At 45.7% G+C, this 22,431-nt stretch overlaps 1 protein-coding gene across 3 annotated transcripts in view; it reads left to right on the plus strand.

Moving 5' to 3' along the window:
- The window catches only part of RETREG1 (reticulophagy regulator 1), a 126,041-nt gene that overhangs the window by 71,762 nt on the left and 31,848 nt on the right, over positions 1–22,431 (plus strand). The window contains exon 1 of one of the 3 annotated variants that reach the window (XM_080804451.1): positions 14,996–15,521. The exons of the other annotated variants lie outside the window; for them this stretch is intronic. Coding sequence (XP_080660577.1) covers positions 15,487–15,521 — 35 coding nt within the window. The 5' untranslated portion in view covers positions 14,996–15,486. Of the gene's footprint in view, positions 1–14,995; positions 15,522–22,431 lie in introns of those variants that run through there. 3 annotated transcript variants of the gene reach the window in all.

Consider the following 22,431-nt stretch of genomic DNA (forward strand, 5'->3'; position numbering starts at 1 on the left):
CAGACTCCCTGCTCAGCAGGGAGCCTGCTTCTCCCTCTCCCTGCCCTTCCCCCTACTCACACACATGTGTGCGCGTATACGTTCTGTCTCTGTCAATAAAATCTTAGAAAAGGGTCCAGTTGTCTACTCATACTAATTGTAACCACTGTGAAATCACTGTTTGCTAATTTGGTTATGTTCATCCTATAAAATCACATCTTATTTACATCTCCTGTTAGCTTGAAAGTGCTGCTTTTCCTGTTCTCCCTTCATGTCCATCTTATTGAAACTAGGGCCCCTTTCAGAGTAACACGTTTGCAGAACAAGCTGTCGTCACTACTAGGTTGTGATGGAGCACTTTAAAAAATCGGTCGCTGGAAATCATACCAACCAAGCTATAAACAACTATTTGGATCAGTCTTTTTTTTTTTTTTTTAATTTTATCTTTTTCCTCCCAGTCTTTTTTTTTTAATTTGACAGGGAGACACACAGCGAGAGAGGGAACACAAGCAGGGGCAGAGGGAGAGGGAGAAGCAGGCTTCCTGCCAAGCAGGGCACTCAATGCGGGGCTCGATCCCAGGACCCTGGGATCATGACCTGAGCTGAAGGCAGATGTTTAAACAACTGAGCCACCCAGGTGCCCCTCCCCCAAGTCTTGTATAAGTTGTATAAGTTGAAGACATACAACATAATGGTTAAATATATGTATTTTTGCAAAATGATGACCACGGTAAGATTAGTTAGTACCTATCACCTCTTGAATTTTTCTTCCCTGGGATGAGAACTTTCAAAATCTCCTCTCTGCACAAGTTTTTATAGTCATTATGCTGTGCATTCTGTCCCCAGGACTTATTTGTCCTGTGACTGGAAAATTGCTTATCTTGACCACCTTCACCCAGTCTCTCCACCCCCTGCCTCCGGCAACCACCCATCTGACCATCAGTCTTTACCATGAGGCCAGTTACTATATCCCTTTTTGAATAAATTTCTTTTTATAAATATTTTAATTCCAGTATAGTTAGCATACAGTGTTAGAGATTAGTTGCAGGAACACAATATAATGATTCAACACTTCTGTATGACACCCTGTGCCCTCTTAAATCCCCACCACCCAGTTACCTAGTTCACCCATCCCCCACCCCTTTCCACCCCTTTCCAAATCAATTTCTGAAAGACATATTTGCATGAACACTTAGCCCTTCAGTTGTGAGGTCACACCCCCGCAAATAATCATGAAACCTGATAAATGCCTTTTTCTTTCTCTTTAATTATACTGTTACTTGGTATTTTTTTCTTTTCTTTTCTTTTTTTTTTTTTAACCAATTCTATCAGGTAACCTCTGTGACAACTAAAAGCTTCCCAAACTAGCCCTGATGGAGGTCATTTCTGCCATTCTTCTTCCCCGAGCACTTTTCTCTTCACAATAGAGAAATTGGATATACAGCCCTAGTATATGACAGTTATAGTTAGAGCGCAATCATGTGACCACGTCCTCTTTTTCAGGGATAGTTTCAAGTAAAACCAAGCAAAGCATGTTTTAAAGGGATGACTGTTACCCTGTGGGGGACCCTGAGGGGTACCGCCGGGTCCCTCTTTGGGAATGAACCCTGATTAATACCCTTCCTAGGAGGAGCCTCGCTCTTGTGTCCAGGGTTTGTAAACAGTGATGAGCCTGGGAACAACTGTTTCTCATTTTGGCGAGACTCCCTGTCCATCTCCTCACTTGGGGACAGTGGCGCTTTCATGGGGGAAAGGGGACCCATCATCCTGGAACACACATGAACATCGTGTCCCCTCTCGCACATCTCTCCGTAGCCGGTGCTTCCTGTCCTCTGTTACGGCTTCAGACACGGTGTGTCCTGTACTCTTGCATTTAGGACTTGAGGTGATTTTAAATTTTAACTTGCTCGTGATGGGCCCAGAAGCTGGATCAGGAGGAATCTTACCCGAGTCATTACCTTCCACAGTGTTCCCTATGACTCGTGGTTTCATTGTCTCACGAAGCCAAGTTTGCTATAAACAATTCGCATTGGTTATAAATAAGCGGATTGAAAGCAGCATCTGGCCGTGTGAATCCACTGTGGAAATGGATGGTGGACCGTGTGTGTGGCGTTGCCATGGTTTGATGCTAAAAGTAGGTGCAGGTAAAGAAGCCAAGCTTCTTGTTTCTATTTTTAAACCGTGAACTTCCTCTAGTACTCAAAATAGGAAAGCAACATGGAAGGTAAGGACAAACGGCACACGTGGAGAGGAAACCTGACGTTGATTTCGATCCTGGAAGTTTTACCCGCGTAAGGAAAGAAAATGGCAGGTTGTTCCCAGCTTTCATGAGAACACAGTGGAAGTAGCTCTCATGTGCGCTCAGCTCCCCTCCAGGAGGCCGCTTGCGCCAAGAAGGAGCATTCACAGTGCCCGGTCTTGAATATGTCATTGGAGGTGGGTGCACAGGCTTGTGTTACCCTGGGTCGGGCCCCCTCCGCCTGCTGGGTTCAGTCCTGGTGTCTCCTCTTGGCTGGTGCTGGTGCTGAGTGGGAAGGAGGCAAGATAACCTTGCAGGGGCCTGGGCGCGCTGTGGGTGGCCCCGGGCTCTGTGGGAGAGTGCGGGCCGAGGTGGGACAGGTCGGGTGGAGTGGTGCCAAGAGGGCAGTGAGGTGGCCTCTTCAGGTCTCCGAAGGGGTGGAAAGAGGAGTCATTGGAAAGGGCAGGGGGGCAGACACCAGTTTGCAGCCAGAACGACTAGAGCAACACGGTCAGTAACATGAGGCTGGACTGTAACCCAAATGACAAGTTCTTATGGGGCCGGCTGAGTCTTCAGCGGTACAAATGATTGAATAAATAAGTGAATGGGCGAGGGGACCTCATCTGCTTGAGGGAGGGATTCCAAATCCTGTAGTCACTACGTCCCCATTCAGGAGGTAGAGTTGTGTCCCTGTGCGTCACTCCCTCCCCCGTGAATGGGCGCCGGACCCAGACTTGCTTTCAGACGGCAGCGTGCCAGGGAGAAACAATACCCTTAGAATGGAGAGTCCTGGCAAACCCTGCCTCTTCCAAGTGAGCAAGTTCACATCCCCAGGGAGCGGTCATGTGGCCGTCACGAACCCCTGACACGCTGTGAGGAGAAGGGCCTTCACCTCTGTGACCTTTTCTCCTAAACTCTGCAACCTCGCTCTGACTTTGAGAAAAGCATCGGACAAATCTGAATTGGGGGGCATTCTCTGGAACACTCGATCCCCCCAAGATCCTCCTCAGAACTGCGAAGGTGGGGAAGCCAAGGCAAGTCTGAGCAGGTCTCAGACCACAGGAGGCTAAGACGATAGGACAGGAAGGAACATGGTGCCTCAGACGGGATCCTGGAAGAGGAAAAGGAGGTGGCCGGGCTGGGAATGGGTGAGATTCAGATGAAGTCTGGAGTTCCGTTCCTAGTGATGTCGCAGTGCTAGGGTTTAGTTGTGACAAACGTACCGGGGTCATAAAAGTTGTTCACCCAGGGCGACTAGGTGGGGGGAGAGAGTGTGTGGCCGCTCTCTGTACCATCTTTGTCCCTCTTCTATGAATCTAAAATTCTTCCAAAACTTAAAACGTATTAAAATAAATCAAGTTGGTGTATGATTGTGGGAGACAAGCTCTGGATGCTGGAAGAAACCCCCCACGAGGAGTCCTGGAGACAGGAAGTCGGGGATGAACGGCGTCAGAGCCTCACTGGGCCCGGCTTCTCTTCCGAGGTCCTGTACAGTCACATTTGGATTTGTCTGTTTCTAAAGCTCATTGCTTTGCTAGTCACAGACAGGACTCTCCTTGTGCCCCGAGAGACATGAGGTCACTACAGGATGCCTTAAAGTTGCTGTGAGCAGATCATTTGGAACCGGGCAGTGCCCGGAAGGAGTCAAGCCATGTTTCCAAGAGCCCAGGCTTATCCTCACTCTGACAGCAGCGGAGGCACTAATGAAGACGCCGTCCCGTTAAGTTATTGGAGCAATCTGCCCTCCGCGAGAAGCGGTAGGGAGGTCTCTCAGGGCCCACCTCGCCCCCACTTATCAAGACCAGCAGATGTTCAGCTTCTTTTGCTGCATCTGCTTCTAAAAGAGCTGGTTCCTCTTCACGAATGCCTAAAGGCTGCAGGATATTGGCCCAGGAACACATTTCCCCAAAACCCACTGCCTGGAGGAGACGTTCTTTCATTGTCTGAAATGGCTCATCCCTCAGGCTGGGTCAGCAGGTGGAACTCCCCCAGCCAAGGCCACAGGAGTGCCAGATGGCACATGGCGAGAAGGGACAAGGAGGCTTTCTGGTCACCCAGCCCATAACCTCAAAGCCAATTTGGAAATAATGATTAACTGTTATAGGACTGTTCTGCTGAAAAGTCATCATTTCAGGTTGGCTTCTCCACGAAATACTGGGTGAATGTATAGCCAGGAAGCATCTTATCAGTTGCTATTTAAGGAATGAAAAATAAGTTTTCACACTGACATAGCCAAATGTGATAAGGAAGATCAGGTATAACAGAAGTCTTACACAACCCGTAGTTAAACTGCTTATGATTGCTCGGTCTAGTATTATGTGTTTAAGCTCAGGAGAGGACGTCGGTTTTGAGCTGTGTGCACTCTTGGAGAAGCCCTCCGATCCTTGCCTCCTGCAAGACCTCTGTCTCTGCAACTTGCGGCCTTAGAAATTTTCCATTTCCTGATGTTTGCTAAGAGCAGTGGAACCTGCCAGGGTTCTTTCTCTCCTTGGCTATTTGTTCTAAGTTTCTTGGAACCAGAGAGTCTCTGTGGAGGACCTTCACCCCTGAAATACACGTGCAGACGTAGAAGAGAGCGTTGGGGAGGAAAGAGAGCGAGACTAGTCAGGACCGGTGTGTTCTGCGGAGGGACGCTTGACCCAATGAGAAAATTTGGCTTTGATTTTGACCAGGGTGTGTATTCTTCTGAGAGTTTTAGAAGTTTTCTTCCTTTCCCCTTTTCTTCCTCCCTCCCTCCCTCCCTCCCTTTCCTTCCTTCTTTCTTTTTTTTCTGGAAGGGAGGTTGAGGAGGATGGGATGAAGCAGAGAGAAAGAAATCAGCTCGATACAGAGATATGAGAACTGTTTTAAGGAGAGGAGCAGGGAAGTAAGTAGGAGAGAAAGCAGTGGCCGGTGACCTCTAGGCCTTCGGGGAGGGCATCCCACGCCGAAGTTTGCCGAGGCTGTGTGTAGCGCAGGGAAGCAGGTGTCGAGAGGCGCAGGACACAATCCCAAACCAAGCCAGTGCCAAAGGGTGCGGTGACGCCGGAGGTCCCAGCGCCTGGCCCGTTTCAGAGTCTTCTTCTCGGGGCTTCCTCGAGCCACGGCCAGACGCCTCTTCTTCCTCCTGTCGGTGCTTCCCGAGGCCACTCCTGTACCCGGTTCCCCGCCACTTCCCGCTCTTCTCCCCCATCTGCCCCTTAACCCTTCCTGTTATGAACCCGCTGACTACTTAAAAGGGTTATTTGCCGTGTTCACACTTTGCTTCTTGGATTCCAGTGGTCACTAACCCCTATGTGTCGCAGTATGAAAATCAACAACCGACAGAGAACTCTTGAACAGTGTCAGTGTTAGGGGCGCCAGTCCCCCACACAGTTGATAATTCCAGGTATAACTTTTAACTCCTCAGAAACCTCACTCACACCCTGCCGTTGACAGAAGCCTTACCGATAATACGAACGGGTGATTAACACGTATCTTGTATGCTGTATGTATTAGATGTTCCATTCTTACCATGGAGTGCTAGAGAAAAGAAAATGTAATCAAGAAAATCATAAGGGATGTATGGGTGGCCTAGGTGGTTAGGTGTCCGACTCTTGGCTTCAGGGCGCGTTGTGATCTCCACGTCATGGGATGAAGCCCCGCTTCGGGCTCTGCGCTGAGCGCCGAGTCTGCGTAAGATTCTCTCTCACCCTCGCCCTCTGCCCCTCCCCCCACTTGCACTGTCTCTCCAAAAAAAGAAATCGTAACAGAAAATACATTGACAGTCCTGTACTCTATCAGGAAAAAATTCACATACAAGTGGACCCCTGTTGTTCAAGGGTCAACTATATAATGAACTTTTGTAAAGAAACGTATTTGATCAGAAAGTTAGGACATCAGTATGCCCCCGTAGATCCAGCTGGCACGGGACACAACTCTTGGAGGCTCTTGAGTCTTTACGGTGTTCCCTATTAGCCTTTCTGCCCCCCAGCTTCTCTCCACCCCTGGACCCCCTTTTCCCTCCTGCCATTGGTTGACTCTTCTCCCAGATTGCTATCCTTCCACTCCTGTCCTTTGCGGCTCCCCCAGGCCGGCTGTCTTCTCTAGCATCCCTTGGGCAGCTGCACTCTTGTCACATCTAAGTCGTACTTTCTAGATGGCTTTGCTTCCGCGTACCGCTTTGGGGGTGGGGCACATTTCCACCCATGGTAGGAGCAGATGACAGGGATGGCATGGACTGGATTGCAAAGGTGTGAGCAGCACTCGCTGGCCAACCTGAGTGTCTGTGGCAAAGTTGGGTCCTGTTGGGGTCCCTACTGAGACCAGAACAGATTATGTGACAATCCAGCACAAATTAACAAAATGGAAGTTCTGACAAATAGGGGTAAGAAATGGTGAGGTATTGGGTCCTGCAGTTGGTGCCCCTGAACAGGTGCACTGTGAGCATGAAGGGGTCTGTTACGAATCATACCAGGATGCGAGGTGCAGCTGGGGACTGTCTGAGGCTGGGAAATCAGTTGACTACGGTGATAAGCCCCGAAAAGGGTGAAGGTCCAGGAGAAAGCTGGAGGGCAGGGACTTCAGGGGCTCCATGTCTGGGTTCTGGAGAGCCGGCTATTTTTGGATGAAAAGAAATGGGAAGAAAACACTCTGCGTGCTAAGCTTAAAAAAAGTAAAAAGATAAAATGGGTAACTGGGTTGATTCTGTTCTCATTATTATGAAAAGAGACTGAGGAAAAAGGTTCCCACTTTCTCTTCTGGGCTGGGCTGTCCAGAGGATCTAGGTCACAGTTTTTCCACTGTATCTTGAGCAACCCTGGATTTTCAAGGACTCGATTCAAGGGTTGTCTTTGAGGGGGGATGGAGGCCAAGTTTCAGTGCCTGTCCTCCCCCCATTTAAACCTGAATAATTCTTTTTGGTGGTTCTATCTTTTATATACTAAAGTTTGTTTATAGCATTTGGGGAAAAAAAAAAAAGGTTTTATTGCTCTGAAAGTCACCGATCTAGGACAAGTCTCAGTATGATTCCACCAATCGGAAAGCAAGAGAGAGGGTACCGTCTTTCTTATTACTGTGTACTTGTGATTGTTCATTGTTGAGTGCTATGACTGACACCACAGACACATAGGGTCACTTGAGCCTTTGATTTTTTTTTTCCCTTCTTCTTCTTTTTTTTTTTAATTTAAGGGGGGAAAAATGTTTTTTTGCTTTATTCCAAAAATACACTGGCGTTGATAGCAGCAAACATTCTCTGTTGACAACACTGGAGGTCTTTGGTGGGAGATGAGGAGAGTAGGGAAAGGGCATTGTAACACTTCTGAGTCAGTGGTTGAACGGAAGACTCACATGGGTTTTCTTTTCCTCCTCCTTTCAACCAATACCTCTCTGCTACCAAAGAGTGAACTGCTCCAAGACAGAGACTGTTCCTGGTCTGGCTTGAGAGAAAATCCTGAAGCCGGAGAGGTCCGCTGGGATGTGTTTCAGAAGGCCTTGTTTCCCAGGTGAAAGAGCAAGGATTTTTTTTTTTCCTTAGATTTTTTGTTTTTTTAAAGATATTTTTCATGAGTGATAGAAGCCACAGAAATATCCCCCTTCTACTTAAAAGTCAAATTTTTCTTTTTTGTATTTAAGAACATTTTTTTTTCTTGTAAGAGTAACTTGCATGTATTTGTTACTAAAAAATAGAAAACACAGATGGGCCAAAAGAATAAAATGAAAAATATTCATTATTTCCTTAAGCCACGGAAGAAAACCACGATTAACACCTCAGTGTAGATCCTTTGAAATGTTTTTCCTTCTTCTTCCTCACCCTCCCCTCTTTGTCTTCTTAGTTTCCCTTTCTTCATAAATGTCTTTCCAGGTATTTTCATCAATAGATAAATGGATGTTTTTATATAAATGGGCCTATACACCTTTTCTGTTCTCTCTTTTTTAGCTCACCGTATCGTGGAAAGATTTTAATAACACTCCCATCCTTTTTAGCAGCAGCATGGAATCTCATTGCACCAAAATTCAATCAATCCTTTATCGATAGGCCTCTAGGTTGTTTGGTTTTTGTTTGTTTTGTTTTTGTTTTTGTTTTTGTTTTTGCAGTTATAAGCATCTCTACATTTAAAATTTGTGTATGATTTATAAGGCACACAAAATATTTACAAATAACATGACATGACATTGAAAATATATGTGCTCAGGGCGCACAGGTGGCTCTGTAGGTTGGGTGTCTGACTCTTGGTTTTGGCTTCGGTCACAACCTCGAGGTTGTGGGATCCAGCCCCATATCGGGCTCTGGGCTCAGCGTGGAGTCAGCTTGGGATTGTTTCTCTCCCTCAGCTTGTGTGGCACATACTCCCTCTCTCTCCCTAAAATAAGTAAATCTTTTTTAAAAATGTAAAATAGATGCTTATAACTTAGAATCACACAATATATTTACAGGGCCTCTCTTGCTCGGAGTATTTGATCACAAGCATGTAGTTGCCCTTAGCCTAGGCAGCAGAGGAGACCAGACTGAACTAAGACGAAAAACAGAATGTCAGGGTGGCTTACGAACATAGCTCAGTGCATTCAAGCTGATGGCGAGTCTTCTCTGTGCATAAGGGAGAGGGAAGAGAGAATAAAGCTCCCCTTGCCCTGCCCCTGTTGACCACTTGGAACAATTATTCACTTACGTAACTCACATTCACTAGTAACATCACCTAAAAATACTAGTTTGTTCTGGTCTAGGAGCTAGTTCTACCAGGCTCTGTACTCTCACTGAGAAACGGTCATGAACAGGAAGTTTTGTTGCCCACTCTGGGAGGGAGGGATTCAGATAGCAGATAGGTAAACAGATAGTAAGATGAGATATTGCTAAATTTTATGGAGAAAATGCATCAGAATAGTGGAGTTGAGAATGATACGAGGGATTACTTTTCTAAAAAAGGAAAGAAATGGGAGAAGAAACAGAAAATCTTCAGGGAGGGGCGGGTTGCAGAGAAGGTGGGTCCTCTTTGGATTTGTTCTTCGGAGATATGTGTGGGACTTCCGGGAGTTAAAAGATAAACCAAGGCACATTATATATAAATTTTAAGAGTTTACGTGCGCAAAAGTCAGTCGGACTCAAGTGGCACCAAGCTGAAAGTGATTAGGAGCACTTCCCCGACAGGAGTTGGGAGAAGGCTTTGGTAGAGACTATGTGGAAACAAAGCCAGGCAATTATTTGCTTGGCTGTAGCTCGAGTGGTTGCCTTATTTAGGAAAGCCTGTTGGATGCTTAGGATTGGTCATCCTTAGGTTAACCTCGAGGCATTTATAGACTTACATTTTGGTTTGCTAATGCAGAATGCTAAAGCCTGAGAACCTTCTCGATCTCAATGGCCTCCTTGCTTCACACAGCAATTACAGGTTAATCACAGGTTAATTAAGATAGTTAGTACTCAGTGGTGTGGGGTACATTTTGAACAAGTGGCTTGGCTCAGAATGGGTAGTGATGAGGTGGCTGATTTGTAGCGTTTGCCAATTCCTATGGTGTTAATGCTCCCACCATGGCTGGCTGAAACGACCTTTATATCACTGAACAGGAGAGGGAGGAGATAGGAAGAGTTGCCATGAGCTAGTTAGAGGCAGCTCCCATGCACCACAGCTGGTTGGTGGTAGGACCTATGGCCTGGAGTTCTGGAGTGTATCCAGCAGAGGTTGTAGATTTGGGGATAGAGGTGGGGGTTAAAGTCGGGGAAGAGAGAGAGATTTCCTAGGGGTATCGTATAGCATGGAAGGGGAGGGTGGGCAGCATTGGAGCGCTAGGACTGTGCTCACAAAGTATGGGTCCTGCCAGCAGCAGCAGCAGCATCTGGGAGCAGATTCGTGGCTTGTCCCTGGTCTGCAGAATTAGAATGGCCAAGGGTGGGGAAGCCCTGCCTGCAAGATGACCCGTGTTGGAAGCCAGTTAGAAGAGGGGCACCTAGAGAGACCAAGAGGGAACGTTGAGAGAAGCTGGAGCTGGGCACAGAAAGTGGGGTCTTTGAGACCGGTGTGGGGACAGCGTCAGGACAGCAGTGCCAAGGTCAGGGTAGGGGCAGAAAATAGATTGTAGTTGGTGAGGACTGATGACCCCAGACCACTGGCTAGGACCTTCAGCTGAAAGAACAGAGGACAGAGCTCAGTAACTAGGAGATATGTGGTCAGTGATATAGTTTCTGGAAGAGGCCTGGATACACTTATGGCTGAAGGAAAGAGTAGAATTCGGGAGGCTCCTGAACCAGCAAGAAGGAGATGGGATGGGGCACCTGGGTGGCTCAGTTAGTTAAGTATCTGCCTTTGGCTCAGATCGTGATCCTGGTGTCCTGGGATTGAGTCCCACGTAGCATCACGCTCCCTGCTCATCGGGGAGGCTGCTTTCCCTCTGCTCCACCCCCTGCGTTCTCTCTCCCAAATAAAATATAAAATCTTAAAAAAAAAAAAAAAGGGAGATGGGATAATTGGTGGCACAAATTGGAGAAGCAAGGAGGGGAGGGAATCAAGAACTTGGGACACAGCCTGGCCTTGGAGAAGTCAGTTAAGGGATCTTATTCTTGTCTTCAGAGGCTAGAGAGAAGGAGGGATGGAGAGGATATCAGCAACTAAATGCTTCGTGGACTTCTCTAGTACTGTCCTATTCATTGTCTTTTATAAATCCCTAACCCTTTTCCTTTTTGATTAAAAGCAATTCCGGGGGTGCTTGGGTGGCTCAGTCGGTTGAGCGTCTGACTTTTGATTTCAGCTCAGGTCATGATCTCAGGGTCGTGAGATTGAGCCCCGTGTCTGACTCCACGCTGGGTGTAGAGTCTGCCTAAGATTCTGTCTCTCTCTCCCTGTCTCTCTGCCCCACTCCCCGCCCACCAAAAAAAAAAAAAAAAAATTCTGGAAATGTTTCTGAAACAGTTGGTAAGATTATATTAACCAGTGTGCTCTCACAGTAGTTTTTGTTTTATGTCTAACTTAAACCAATTTTGGCAGAGAAGTAGAGAATTAAGCTCTGGAGCTGTATGGACCACCAGAAATATAATGCAAGCTACATATATGAATTAAAATTTCTAGAAGCCATGTGAAATAAAAGCAAGAGAAATTAATTTTAATATTTTATTCATATGCCCCAAATATTATCATTTCAACATTGTAGTCAGCATGAAAATCAGTAAGGAGATGTTTTACATTCTTTTTTTTTCTACTGAGTCTTCAGACTGTGCCCCAGCCACACTTCGTGGGCTCAGTGGCTGCCATATTGGATGGTGTGGTTCTGGAGCGTCCACAGAGTTTGTAGCACTGAGTGCTGAGAGAAGAAATCAAAACGTGCCTATTCTTAGGAGGTGACAAAGACTCTGTCTTTGATCAAATTCTGGTCAGCCTCCTCTGAGCTCTTTTGCAGCTAGGCTATATCCTTGGGTATGTTCTCCAGAACCCAGTTTTGGGTTTTGGGGGTTTTTGTTGTTGTTGTTGTTTTTGTATTTTCTTAAGTTTTTATTTAAGTAATCTCTATGCCCAATGCAGGGCTCAACCACACAACCCTGAGATCAATAGTCACCTGCTTCTCTGACCAAGGGGCCAGGTGCCCCCTCAAGAACACAGTTTTAGCAAAAACCCTGTCAGGTCATTTTAGCAAGGATCCCTGCCCCTTGATATCTGATGACCCTTCATCTCTGACCAAATTCCTCATCTCCCAACACCTCAAGGTAATAGCCCATCAGCTTGGCCTGCCTTCAGCAAGAATTCTGTTAGGCCAACTTAGCAAACCATTAACCTTCCTGTCATAGTAATTTTCTGTCCACTGATGACTCCCCCACTCCCACTCCCGCACCCGCATCCACACCCACAACTTGGCCGTTCATACTAATACTGTCCTGTAACCTCCAAGAGAGGAAGAGTCCCTCCTATTATCTCTGATAGAAAGTTCCAGAGCCTTAGTCAAAACTGTTATAGAAGAGTGGGGAGAAAAAACTCAGACCAATGATTTTGTGAAAAAGGAGCATCAGGAAAAGTAGACAATTAACTTTAATATGGCAATGATTTTCTTAGCTCACATACTATATGATTAAACTGCAAAAAATAAAAATGTTTAATGTATATTACTGAAAATGCATGCATATTTTGGAAGAGTATGGATACAAGAAAACTTGAACTATGGAAGTGTCTGGCCATGGAGCTTTTGCCAGAATGTATGGGCTCTGCTGTCTCCTCATGCGGAGGAGTGACAAGGACACTGTGCACTGCAGTCTGTCCCAATCTGTCCAGAGTGGGTCACCTAACTTTGTGGGCTCCCTTTTCCAGCATCTGAGAATGTTGGAAAGCTTCTGGGGCCCTCTGGGTCTCTCCCATGTGTGTGTGCTGTGAACCTTACATTCAGGATGTCCAGTGGATTTCAGGTCAGCAGTGCCAGGGAACTTTTGTAACTCCAACACAGCCCCTCGCTCCTCCTCCCCCCCCACAGAGCTGAAGGTGTCCCCTGATGCCAAGAAGCCACCCGCCATGTCAGCTACAAAGTTTCACTCTGGTTTCTGTTACTTGTGCCATCCTTGTTTCCCCTCCTTGTTTTTGTGAATTTCAGAAATTAACACAAATATACCTGAAGAGGGAATCCATGGTTGGAAAAAATCGTTTAAAAATTCATGAAGAAGGGGTGCCTGGGTGGCTCAGTCGTTAAGCCTCTGCCTTCGGCTCAGGTCATGATCCCAGGGTCCTGGGATCGAGCCCTGCATCGGGCTCCCTGCTCGGCCAGAAGCCTGCTTCTCCCTCTCCCACTCCCCCTGCTTGTGTTCCCTCTCACTGTCTTTCTCGCTCTCTCTGTCAAATAAATAAATAAAACCTTTTTTAAAAATAAAAAAATAAAAATGCATGAAGGAGTGCTTAACTGGAAATATTTTGATAAATATTTCATGGTAGTAACGAGCAATTCATCTGTTAAAACACTAAAGACGTAACTGTCCTCTAACACCGAGAGGCAGATTTCAGGAACATACTCAGTTCTTTTCTAAACAACAACTTTAGTTTGGCAACAGCTGAGCTCAGATATTTAAAAAAAATAGTAAAACAGGCATTTAGTGGAACAAAAGGTAAAATTAATGGGATCAAATTGTTAAAATGGAGAGTTAGATCCTAGTATGATTTTTCGTTGTTGATAACTTTGAATGAAAGTACTGAAATAGTCTCACTGATGGTGCTTTCAGTGCTTGAACTTGTCAGTTCTTTTTTTTTTTTTAACTTTTTTAATGATTTTATTTATTTATTTGAGAGAGAGAGAGAGAGCATGAGAGGAGAGAGGTCAGTGGGAGAAGCAGACTCCTGAGCAGGGAGCCCGATGTGGGACTTGATCCCAGGACTCCAGGATCATGACCTGAGCCGAAAGCAGTCGCTTAACCAACTGAGCCACCCAGGCGCCCCTGAACTTGTCAATTCTTAAACCGGGAATTTCTCACAAAGCTGCGCATTGCTTTGGTCTGAAAGGCGCCTGCACAGCCCGATCTTCAGGACTTAGCTAGGACTGTTTGCCTTCAAGGTCAACAGTATTTGAGTTCTGTGTTTGAGTACCTGCACCGACTTAATCTTAGACTTTGAAGTCTAGAACTTTAGATCTTGTGTGAGGGATTAAAGAATAGTCAGAATTGTGGCACAAAATATCAGAGTATCCAAAAGAGAGCCGGTTTATGTGTTGTCCATTTCAACTTTCCAATTCTTTGATCTTCTAGAAATCACACATGTAAATGTAAATGTACAGTAAATATATATTGCTATATAGTGACGATGGAAAGCAGGCATTTTTTAAAAGAAAAGCCTATTATTACTTAATAATTAGATCCTGCTTACTGCTTTATCTAATGTTCCCAGTCAGGAAAAAAAAATGATTTCAACTTTTCATACAAAGCTTTTAGTGTCAATATTTCTCCTAGCCCTTTTTTTTTTTCAATGAGGAGGGAGCTATACTTTATTTGTTTTTTTTTTACTGAGATATGATTGATGTAACATATTTCAGGTATACAATGGAAGATTTGATATTCATACGTAGCGGGAAATGGATGACCACGATAAGTCTAGTTAGCATCGGTCAGCACACAGAGTTACAGTTTTTTCCTTGTGATGGGAACTTGTACTTACTTATTTTATAACTGCAAGTTTGTACCTTTTGACCAACCAGGTCCAACCTTTATTTTTATTTTTTTTTTAAGATTGTATTTATTCATTTGAGAGAAAGAGAGAAAGGGAGAGCAGGAATGGGGTGGGGGAGGCAGAGGGAGATGCAGACTCCCCGCCGAGCAGAGACACCCCCCCCCCACAAAGTGGGGCTTGATCTCAGGACCCTGGGATCACACCTGAGCAGAAGGCAGATGCCTAACTGACTGAGCCACCCAGGTGCCCCCCCCAACCTTTTCTTCTACCCTCTTTGAAAGCAAGAAAACATGAGGTCATTTTTGTCCTGCTCTTAGAAACTGTAACCAGCGAGGGTCCTTGGTGATTGATTACTCCTACAGGGTGATGAGCCAAGCTATAAAAATATCTCAGGCACACAGCCCGGCGGCGCGCCAACGTCGGGCTGCTCCCCGATGACAGAGGGAAGTCTGTGGGAGAAGTCCTGTTGCCCAAAGGCATGCATGGACTCCTCCGTGCGCAAACTCATTCTGAGTTGAGAAATCTAGATGGCCCAAAGGAAGATTTTCTTGCAAAACAGCATGTCCCTCAAAACACGGTGTTTTCTTGGTGGTGGTTTTCTTTTCAGTAAAAGATCTTTTGCCGAGTGCCTAAGCATTCTCAGAACAAACAAGGCTCTCAGCTCTGGCACAGCCCATGTCACTCTCCGCCCCCAACCTCCTCCTGTGAGTCGGAGATCTGATAGCCCAGCCGAAGTCTGAGGCTCCCCGTGGCCACGCCGCCCTTCGTTGGGTGCTTTGTTGTGCCAGGAAAAAAAGAAAAAAAAAAAAAAACGGAAAGAGAAAGAGTGGGCAGGTCTAGGTGAAGTCAGCCCAGTAAAGGTTCATAGCTGGGCAGTGACACCTTCTCCCACCGCTCGAGAGAAAATGCTTGTTCCCAGCGGCTGTCACGGTACTGGGAGTAAGAGGTGACCTGTTTATTTTTAGAAGGGGACAGTCATCATAGCCCGGCACTTAGCTTCATTCAAGGCGAGCAGGTGCTTTGGAAGTTTGTAAACACCTACTTTCTGAGTAAGGGAGGCGAGCTTCTTTCCAAAGAGGAAGGGACTTGACGACCGGGGATCTTCCCCCCGATACTTGCTGGTGAGAGGAGAAGACAACTTCCTAGCTCACGAGTCTGCAGCCCCGGCCGCTCGGTCAGTGTTTTTACAGGGCAGAAATGCCTGAAGCTGACGACTTTGGACCAGGCCAAAGGTAATTCCGAGATATATTTACTTTTTCTCGAGTCTGTTTTACTTGCTCGTTGTCTTTTTGAAAACATCACTAATTTCAAAAGTAGTTTAAAGTTAAAATGAGGAGGAACGCCTTCCCTCATGTTCAGGACATGGAATTTTCTTGAGTGCGAAGAGAGGAGCATAAAATTCACTTAGAAACACTTAGAAACATAAGCGAGTCAGTGTTTTTCTTAAACAAGGAAGGGGATGGCCTGAATTTTTACAGACGTGTTTCCCCTTCTGTACCACACAGAAATTTACTTGAATTTTGTGGTGTTTGATTTTTAACTTGACAGGACAGTTGTTGGAAATCTACGCTGGTGACTATTTTGTAAAATGTTAGAACATTCCTAATGGTTAAACAGGAGGCCAGTATATCAATTTTGACCTAACTACCCATTTTTGCTGCCACAGTCCTTATCTTTGGCAATGGGATCTGTTGGCCCCCACATGCAGTACATTAATTGTGTCAGTGTTTTTGATAACACTGAGCTCTAAGAAGGGGGAGGGAGCCAGGAAGAGAAGCAGGCAGTTACTCCTGTTAACATGGGCCTAGTGTGTGCCCATGTTAGCAAGGAAAAGTCTCCATGTCTGGTCCCATGGCTGTGTGCACAAAATTTGTATGAATCAGTTTCACTGGAATTCTAAGTAGGGACATTGAGATTTGGATATGAAGAAAGAGAGCTGTGGGAAAAGGGGAGAGCGGTGCCTGGGCTCGGTCAGTTGAGTGTCCAACTCTTGATTTCAGCTCAGGTCACGATTTGGTGTCCTGGGATTGAGCCCCTTGTGGGGCTCCATGCTCCGTGGGGAGTCTGCTTGGGATTCTCTCTCTCTCCCTCTGTCTCTCCCCACCCCCATGAGCCCACACGCATGCTTGCTCACTCTCTCAAATCAATTTTTAAGATTTCTTAAAAAAAAAAAAAGGAAAAGGGGTTAAATGATAGTCTTATTGTCAGAAAAAGTAGAAACTGTTAACTCTTTAAGGAACAGGAATGTCCAAATATTTTATTGTCCTTCTATTAAAGATAAGCATCTGTTAAAGCCATAGCTTAGGGAATATCATCAATGGTATTGTCATAGTGTTGTGTGGTGACAGATGGCAGCTACACCTGTAACACATAGGCTTGTACAATCACTGTGTCATACACCTGAAGCTACTGTAACATTGGTGTCAATCACACTCCCTCCAAAAAAGAAAAAAAGATACATATCCCTTTTCAGCCATGGGGGTGTGTGTGTGTGTGTGTGTGTGTGCGTGCGTGTGTGTGTGGTTGACTATAATCATTTGCACTCCTCTCCTTAAAGGATTATTTGTAGGTTTTGAGTCTTTATTTCTTCCTGATTCCTTCCCAGTACATTAAAGGGGACATTCAGTTGACATTTGATTTAATAATGAAACACCTTTCCATATAAAATGAGACATTAAATCAAATACTTGAAGATGACATTTATAAAAGTGTCTAGATTTGGGACATCATGGACTGACCAGTTACAAAAACATTTTCAGAGAAATGCAGATGCCAGTCTAGGTTTGAAATGTTGGGTTCATCTACTGATATACTGTGTTTCCACTGGAACATTTCTGAAAGCAGGACTTTCTCTTTGTGTCTCTCTGTCCTGGCATTCCTGCCAACTCTCTGCAAAGAATTTCACACAGGATAAAAACTTTTAATAAATACTTGTTGAATGTATTTAATATAAGGCATTTTAGCACCTGCAGTAACTATCTAGGCAGCGTGATCATCTTAGAAACCGAAAGGAGAGATTTGGCAGAAATGTAGTAAAGATGACTTTAATGAAATGTAACATTATCAGAGTTAAATAGTAAGCAATTTTTGATGATTACAAATATGTTGAATTAACTGTTTTAGATGTGAAGTAAACAAACATAAGATCTTTTTCTCAGAATGTTTTACTGGTTCCAAAGGATAAACAGCCAAGAAGAAGACTGTAAGTATATATAATACACATATATCTAATAATAGCTATTACCAAGGACTAATAATATATTTGCTGCAAATGGGAAACTCCCTCTCACTCCTCTGAAGTGGTGGACCCCTGCCCCCTTCTCATTTTGATGAGATAAATGCCAGCATTTAACAGTTAGGTGGTTTTCTATACAATATACTTTGTTTTGCCTCTTTTTCCCCCCTTGTCTGTGCAGAAAGTTAAAAAGGGCACCCTGGACAGGGGAAAATTTAGAGTGAGACCAGAAACAAAACATTACACTTGCGAGGGAATTTTACTCTTGCTAAATCTGAGATTGGACGCCCATTGGATAACTTCGCCGCCGCCATGTCTGAAGGAGAACTGGTTATAGGCTTGGGTCTGCGACCAAGCTGGTTCTTAGCGCTCACATTTAGCAGGTTCTGGTTGAATTTCACATTCAGGCTTCTCCATGTGACTTTAGTCCCATTTTGCAATTTGGTGACCCGAATTGCTCTGGAACAGACAGGGAGCTAACTCCAAATTTAGTCTTGGAAATCAGTAGAAACCAAATGCTATGAAGCTGTAGACACCGGGGGCCCAGGGGCTGCCAGGCACCGTGTTATATTCACCAGATGGACGACTGTGAGCACAACTGCCCAGGAGGGGAGCGGGCAGAGGAGAGACCCTCCTCCTCCTCGCTCGCTGTTTATGTCGTTGCCAGAAATAGACGCCCTTGGTAAGAATGTCCACAGACTCCGTGCCACTGTCAAGGTCAGGAGCTGAGGGGAGAAGGTGTGAAAGATGGCATTCTACAGCAGGGTAGTGAAGGCAGAAACCCAAGCAGGAAGCCCAGAGAGCCTGGGGAGAAGAAAAACACGGGGGCAGTAACCAAGGAGAGAGACGGGATCAAGAAACGTGAGGAAAATTACCCACAGGCCAGAGGCTGGCTCCGCATGGTCTCCTGCCCCACCTCAGTCCCCACCAGCTGCCAGGAAGGGGATGGGCCCTCGACTACCGCGACTAAGCTCTGACCGTGTCCTGTCATACAAGCACATCCACAGGAGATCCTGCTGTCCGCACACTCACTGGGTCCCTCCGTATGTGTTTGTCAAGTGCGGCACAGAAGCCACGTGCTGTGCCCCAGGCGACCGGGTGATGGGCTATACCCCCGCTTTCACGGGTCATACTGTCCGAGCAGGGGAGACAGGCACTTCACAAGTTAAAGAATAAGGAAAGAATTATTTTATTTTATTTATTTTTTATTTTTAAATAATTTTTGATGTGTTCAGTGATCCATGAGTTGCATATAACACCAATATCTTGGATAATATGGGCTAAAATTAATAAGGCAGAATGCATGGTGGGTGTGATAGGAAGGCCTCTCCGAGGAGGTGTCCTTGGGCCAAGATTTGAAGGAGCCAGCCACGTGGGGGTGTGGGGAGAGTGCAGTGGGGGAAGTGGACGCGGCACGGGCGTAGACTCCGAGAGGGGCACACGGTGATGCCCAGGAACCGAGAGGCAGGGATAGAGGGCAGTGCACGGGAGGGAGGCTAAGGCTCCCAGGGTTAGAGTCCAGGGTAGGAGGCTGGGTGTTATTCAGAGGTGAGAATTCATTAAAGGGTTTGAAGCAAGGGGCTTGGGGTACAGGACCCCCATGTGTTTCAGAGACATTATGAGGTAAAATGCTTCTGTGGATTGGCCTGAGAACCTCAGAGCCATTTATAACGTCTCATGGTAGCATGGATTCTGCAGTGTAAAAATGCGAACTTTTGGCACATAGCAAGTTCATAAGGTGGGAATCAGCTGGGTAGGTATTTCAGAAATCATTATAAATTAGACATCAAGAGAATTCAAGGCTGGGGGTTGGTATGTTGGAAGCTAACGACACCACTGTTGATGAGAGATAGCTTGTGATCCCCGTCAGGTGACAGATTACTGGGTCCCCCCCGTGGTGGTACAGACCCGTCCCAGGTGCTTGGACTTCCTGTTGGGGGCCTTACGTCCCACAGAAAGACAGCGACTTTCGGCAGAGAGTCTGATGCAGCGGGCTGGGCTCTGAGTGTGCGACAGGCTCCGCTGTCGTTTTGTCTGGACAGGTGTCTCGTGAGTCCCCGGTGAGGAAGGGTGATTGGCGTCTTGCTAACCACAGGACAGGGAAAAGGCGCTGACAGGATGCCGCCTTGCCAATTTCAGGTAGCCGTGGTTTTTAGATTGTGCAGAATCCTCCGCTTACGTTTTACCCAGCTCTAACACGTCACCGATAAATGGAATATCATCGGAAGGACAGTGTGCATTGTTAGCGATTCAGAAACAACGCGTTGGCTGCTAGTACAGGACCCTGGAAAGCGTTATTATTTGACACATCATGCTGCGCAGTCAAGACTTAAAAATTTGGTTGAAGGTGGCCACCGGGGCTCTAGAAGTCTCAGCGTAATAGCAGTTTTGCCCGCTAACGGACTGTACTGTCCTGTTCCGGAGTGGTCCACACAGCCATGAGGTGAAGGAGCCGCTCTTTGAAGGCGGGCAGCGGCCAGTACGCAGTGAGACCCAGAGTCTGATGGTGGCCGGACGTTTGGCACACAAGGAGGAAGGACAGAGTAGCCGGGAGTGCGCGAGAGGAGGAGGAAGGAGCCCCTCTTGCTGGCAATTGCTGTGATGGTCAATGTTTAACAGCCAGCCCTCTAGGGGAAGGGAAGCTCTGATTTTTAGCTTTTTTTTTTCTTCTTCTTTTTTTTAGATTTATTTGAGAGAGAGAGAGAGAGAGAGAGAGCAGGAGGTGGGAGGGGCAGAGGGAGAGGAAGAAAGAGTCTTGGGCAGACTCCAAGCTGAGCATGGAGCCCGACGTGGGGCTTGATCTCACGAACCCTGAGATCAGAAACCGAGCGAGACCGAGAGTCGGACCCTTAACCGACGGCGCCATCCAGGCGCCCCAATCCTTAGCATTCACTGACGTCTTTTCAGGCCACCCATGTGAGGTCCCCGAAAGTGGACTGGGGAAAGATGCACAGAATTGGTTCTCGCACGCCGGCGGGGGTCAATGCCAGCATGCAGAGTGAATGTGGTCGGAGGCAGGAGTTAGTGTGGATTCTCACGGTGCTGTTGCCTCTTCGTTCATATTCTCCAGGGCATGCCAGGAGTTCAAGAAAGGTTTGTGGAAGGAATTTGTGATTCATTTCTCTTCCACCCTCCGGCATAGTCGTGGAAAATGTCTGTCGGCCACAGAACGTGTTTACCACTTTTGAGATCCTGCTTTGAGCCAGCTGGGCTAATATTTGAAATTGATTAAGAACACGGAGAACAATACAGTCTGTCCTTGTTGCAAGCGAGCTGGTTTTGTGTGAGATCCCTTAACCACCGGATGACCAGCAGCACGCTTCTCCACACCTCGCAGGCCCCCCAAAGCTTCCGCTAATCAAGCTCCTAGTAAAGACAGGGTGACAGTTCTTTGCCATCGCTAACATGTGACAGAGGTCTCTTGGGTTTCAAATGTCAGAGGAGGGAGGCAGCTGCTGCGGTGGGACACAGAGAGGTGTCAAGAGGGCAAGCCCATTGCATCAGCTTCCCTTACTCCTACGCTTTTGTCCCCCCATGAGCGAGTCTGTGCCAAGGGCCACTCGGTTGTCTTGCTGCCTTTCTTCACTGTGTAAATCTGGGTCCCGTCGAAGGTATGTTGAGTGCAAAGGGCTTGCTGAGGGGAAATCTCATACACAATGTTGTTTTCCATGAAATGTTACAACTTTCATTTGGGGAAATGAAAACTATGGAAGAGGAAGGAGTGTAAAGAAGAAAGGATCATCTGTAACGTTATGACCTTAAAAGAAAAATCCTGTTATGTTTTATCTTCTAGTACTTTGGCAGAATTACAGTAACTGTATATAATTTTGTATATATACAAAACTGTATACAATTTTGTGTATATATATATGTGTGTGTATATATTTATATATTTATATATATATACACACACACACACACACACGAGCCTATATATATATATATATATATATATATAGAGGCTCATGTGCGTTTTCCTAATGACATATAAATACCTTAGAAGCATTTTTGAATGCTTTCAAAATAGTCTCATCATTGGATTTCTTCCACATCTATTATTGCTATATAATTGAACATTGCTTTGCTGTGTAAAAGTGAGATACGCTGCTTTAGTTTTTCTGATTTGGGGAATGATTGATCAAAGGGTGTGAAATACGAGCTTCCAGTTTCCTGAGAACCGGGCCCAGAATCATTTCCACCATGCCCTGTTGGTCATGCCACCAAGAAATCTAGATTTCAAGAGAGAAGAAAATGGACCTCCCTTTTTCTTGGGAAGAATGTCAAAGAATTCGGGAACTTTATTTTAAAACTTCCGAAAAGAGGAAAAAAATGTTTACTTAATCTATGTTTTTATAAAATGTTTATCAATTATCATTTGAGAAGGAATCGATGGTGAAACTTTTAATCTAGCTCCCATTCCTGCCCTTAACAGAATCACAGACCAATGGCATCTTTTCCTAACAGAGGAACACTCCAATGCTCTAGTTTCTTGATGAATACACTTACTTGTATAGAAGAATCTTCCAATCGAAGCTCCTATCTTTAGGCATAAACACTTCACTATTTTAACCATTCTGTAGAGTGACTGTAGGCAAGGCCTTGGAATTTTGCCAAGTTTTCTTCAGTCCTGGCCGCAGGTGCCAACCTCACCATTTATTAGCTCGGTGACCTTGGGCAAGTTTCTTAACCTCTTACTTTATCAGTAAAATGGGGATGATAATATTTACTTTATAGGTTTGTTTTATAGATCAGATATGGTAATCCGCACTAAATATTTAGTGACTCACTCACGGTTAAGTCTTCGGAAAGTAGTTAATAACAGTAACGCTTAACATAAGTTAAACATTGCCTGGAGCAGGACAAAACTCTCACTTTGGAGTAAAAACACCTCAACCAGGTGTGGTCCA

This window comes from Martes martes, assembly GCF_963455335.1.
Source record: "Martes martes genome assembly, chromosome: 5".
In the NCBI taxonomy this organism is placed as follows: Eukaryota; Metazoa; Chordata; class Mammalia; order Carnivora; family Mustelidae; genus Martes; species Martes martes.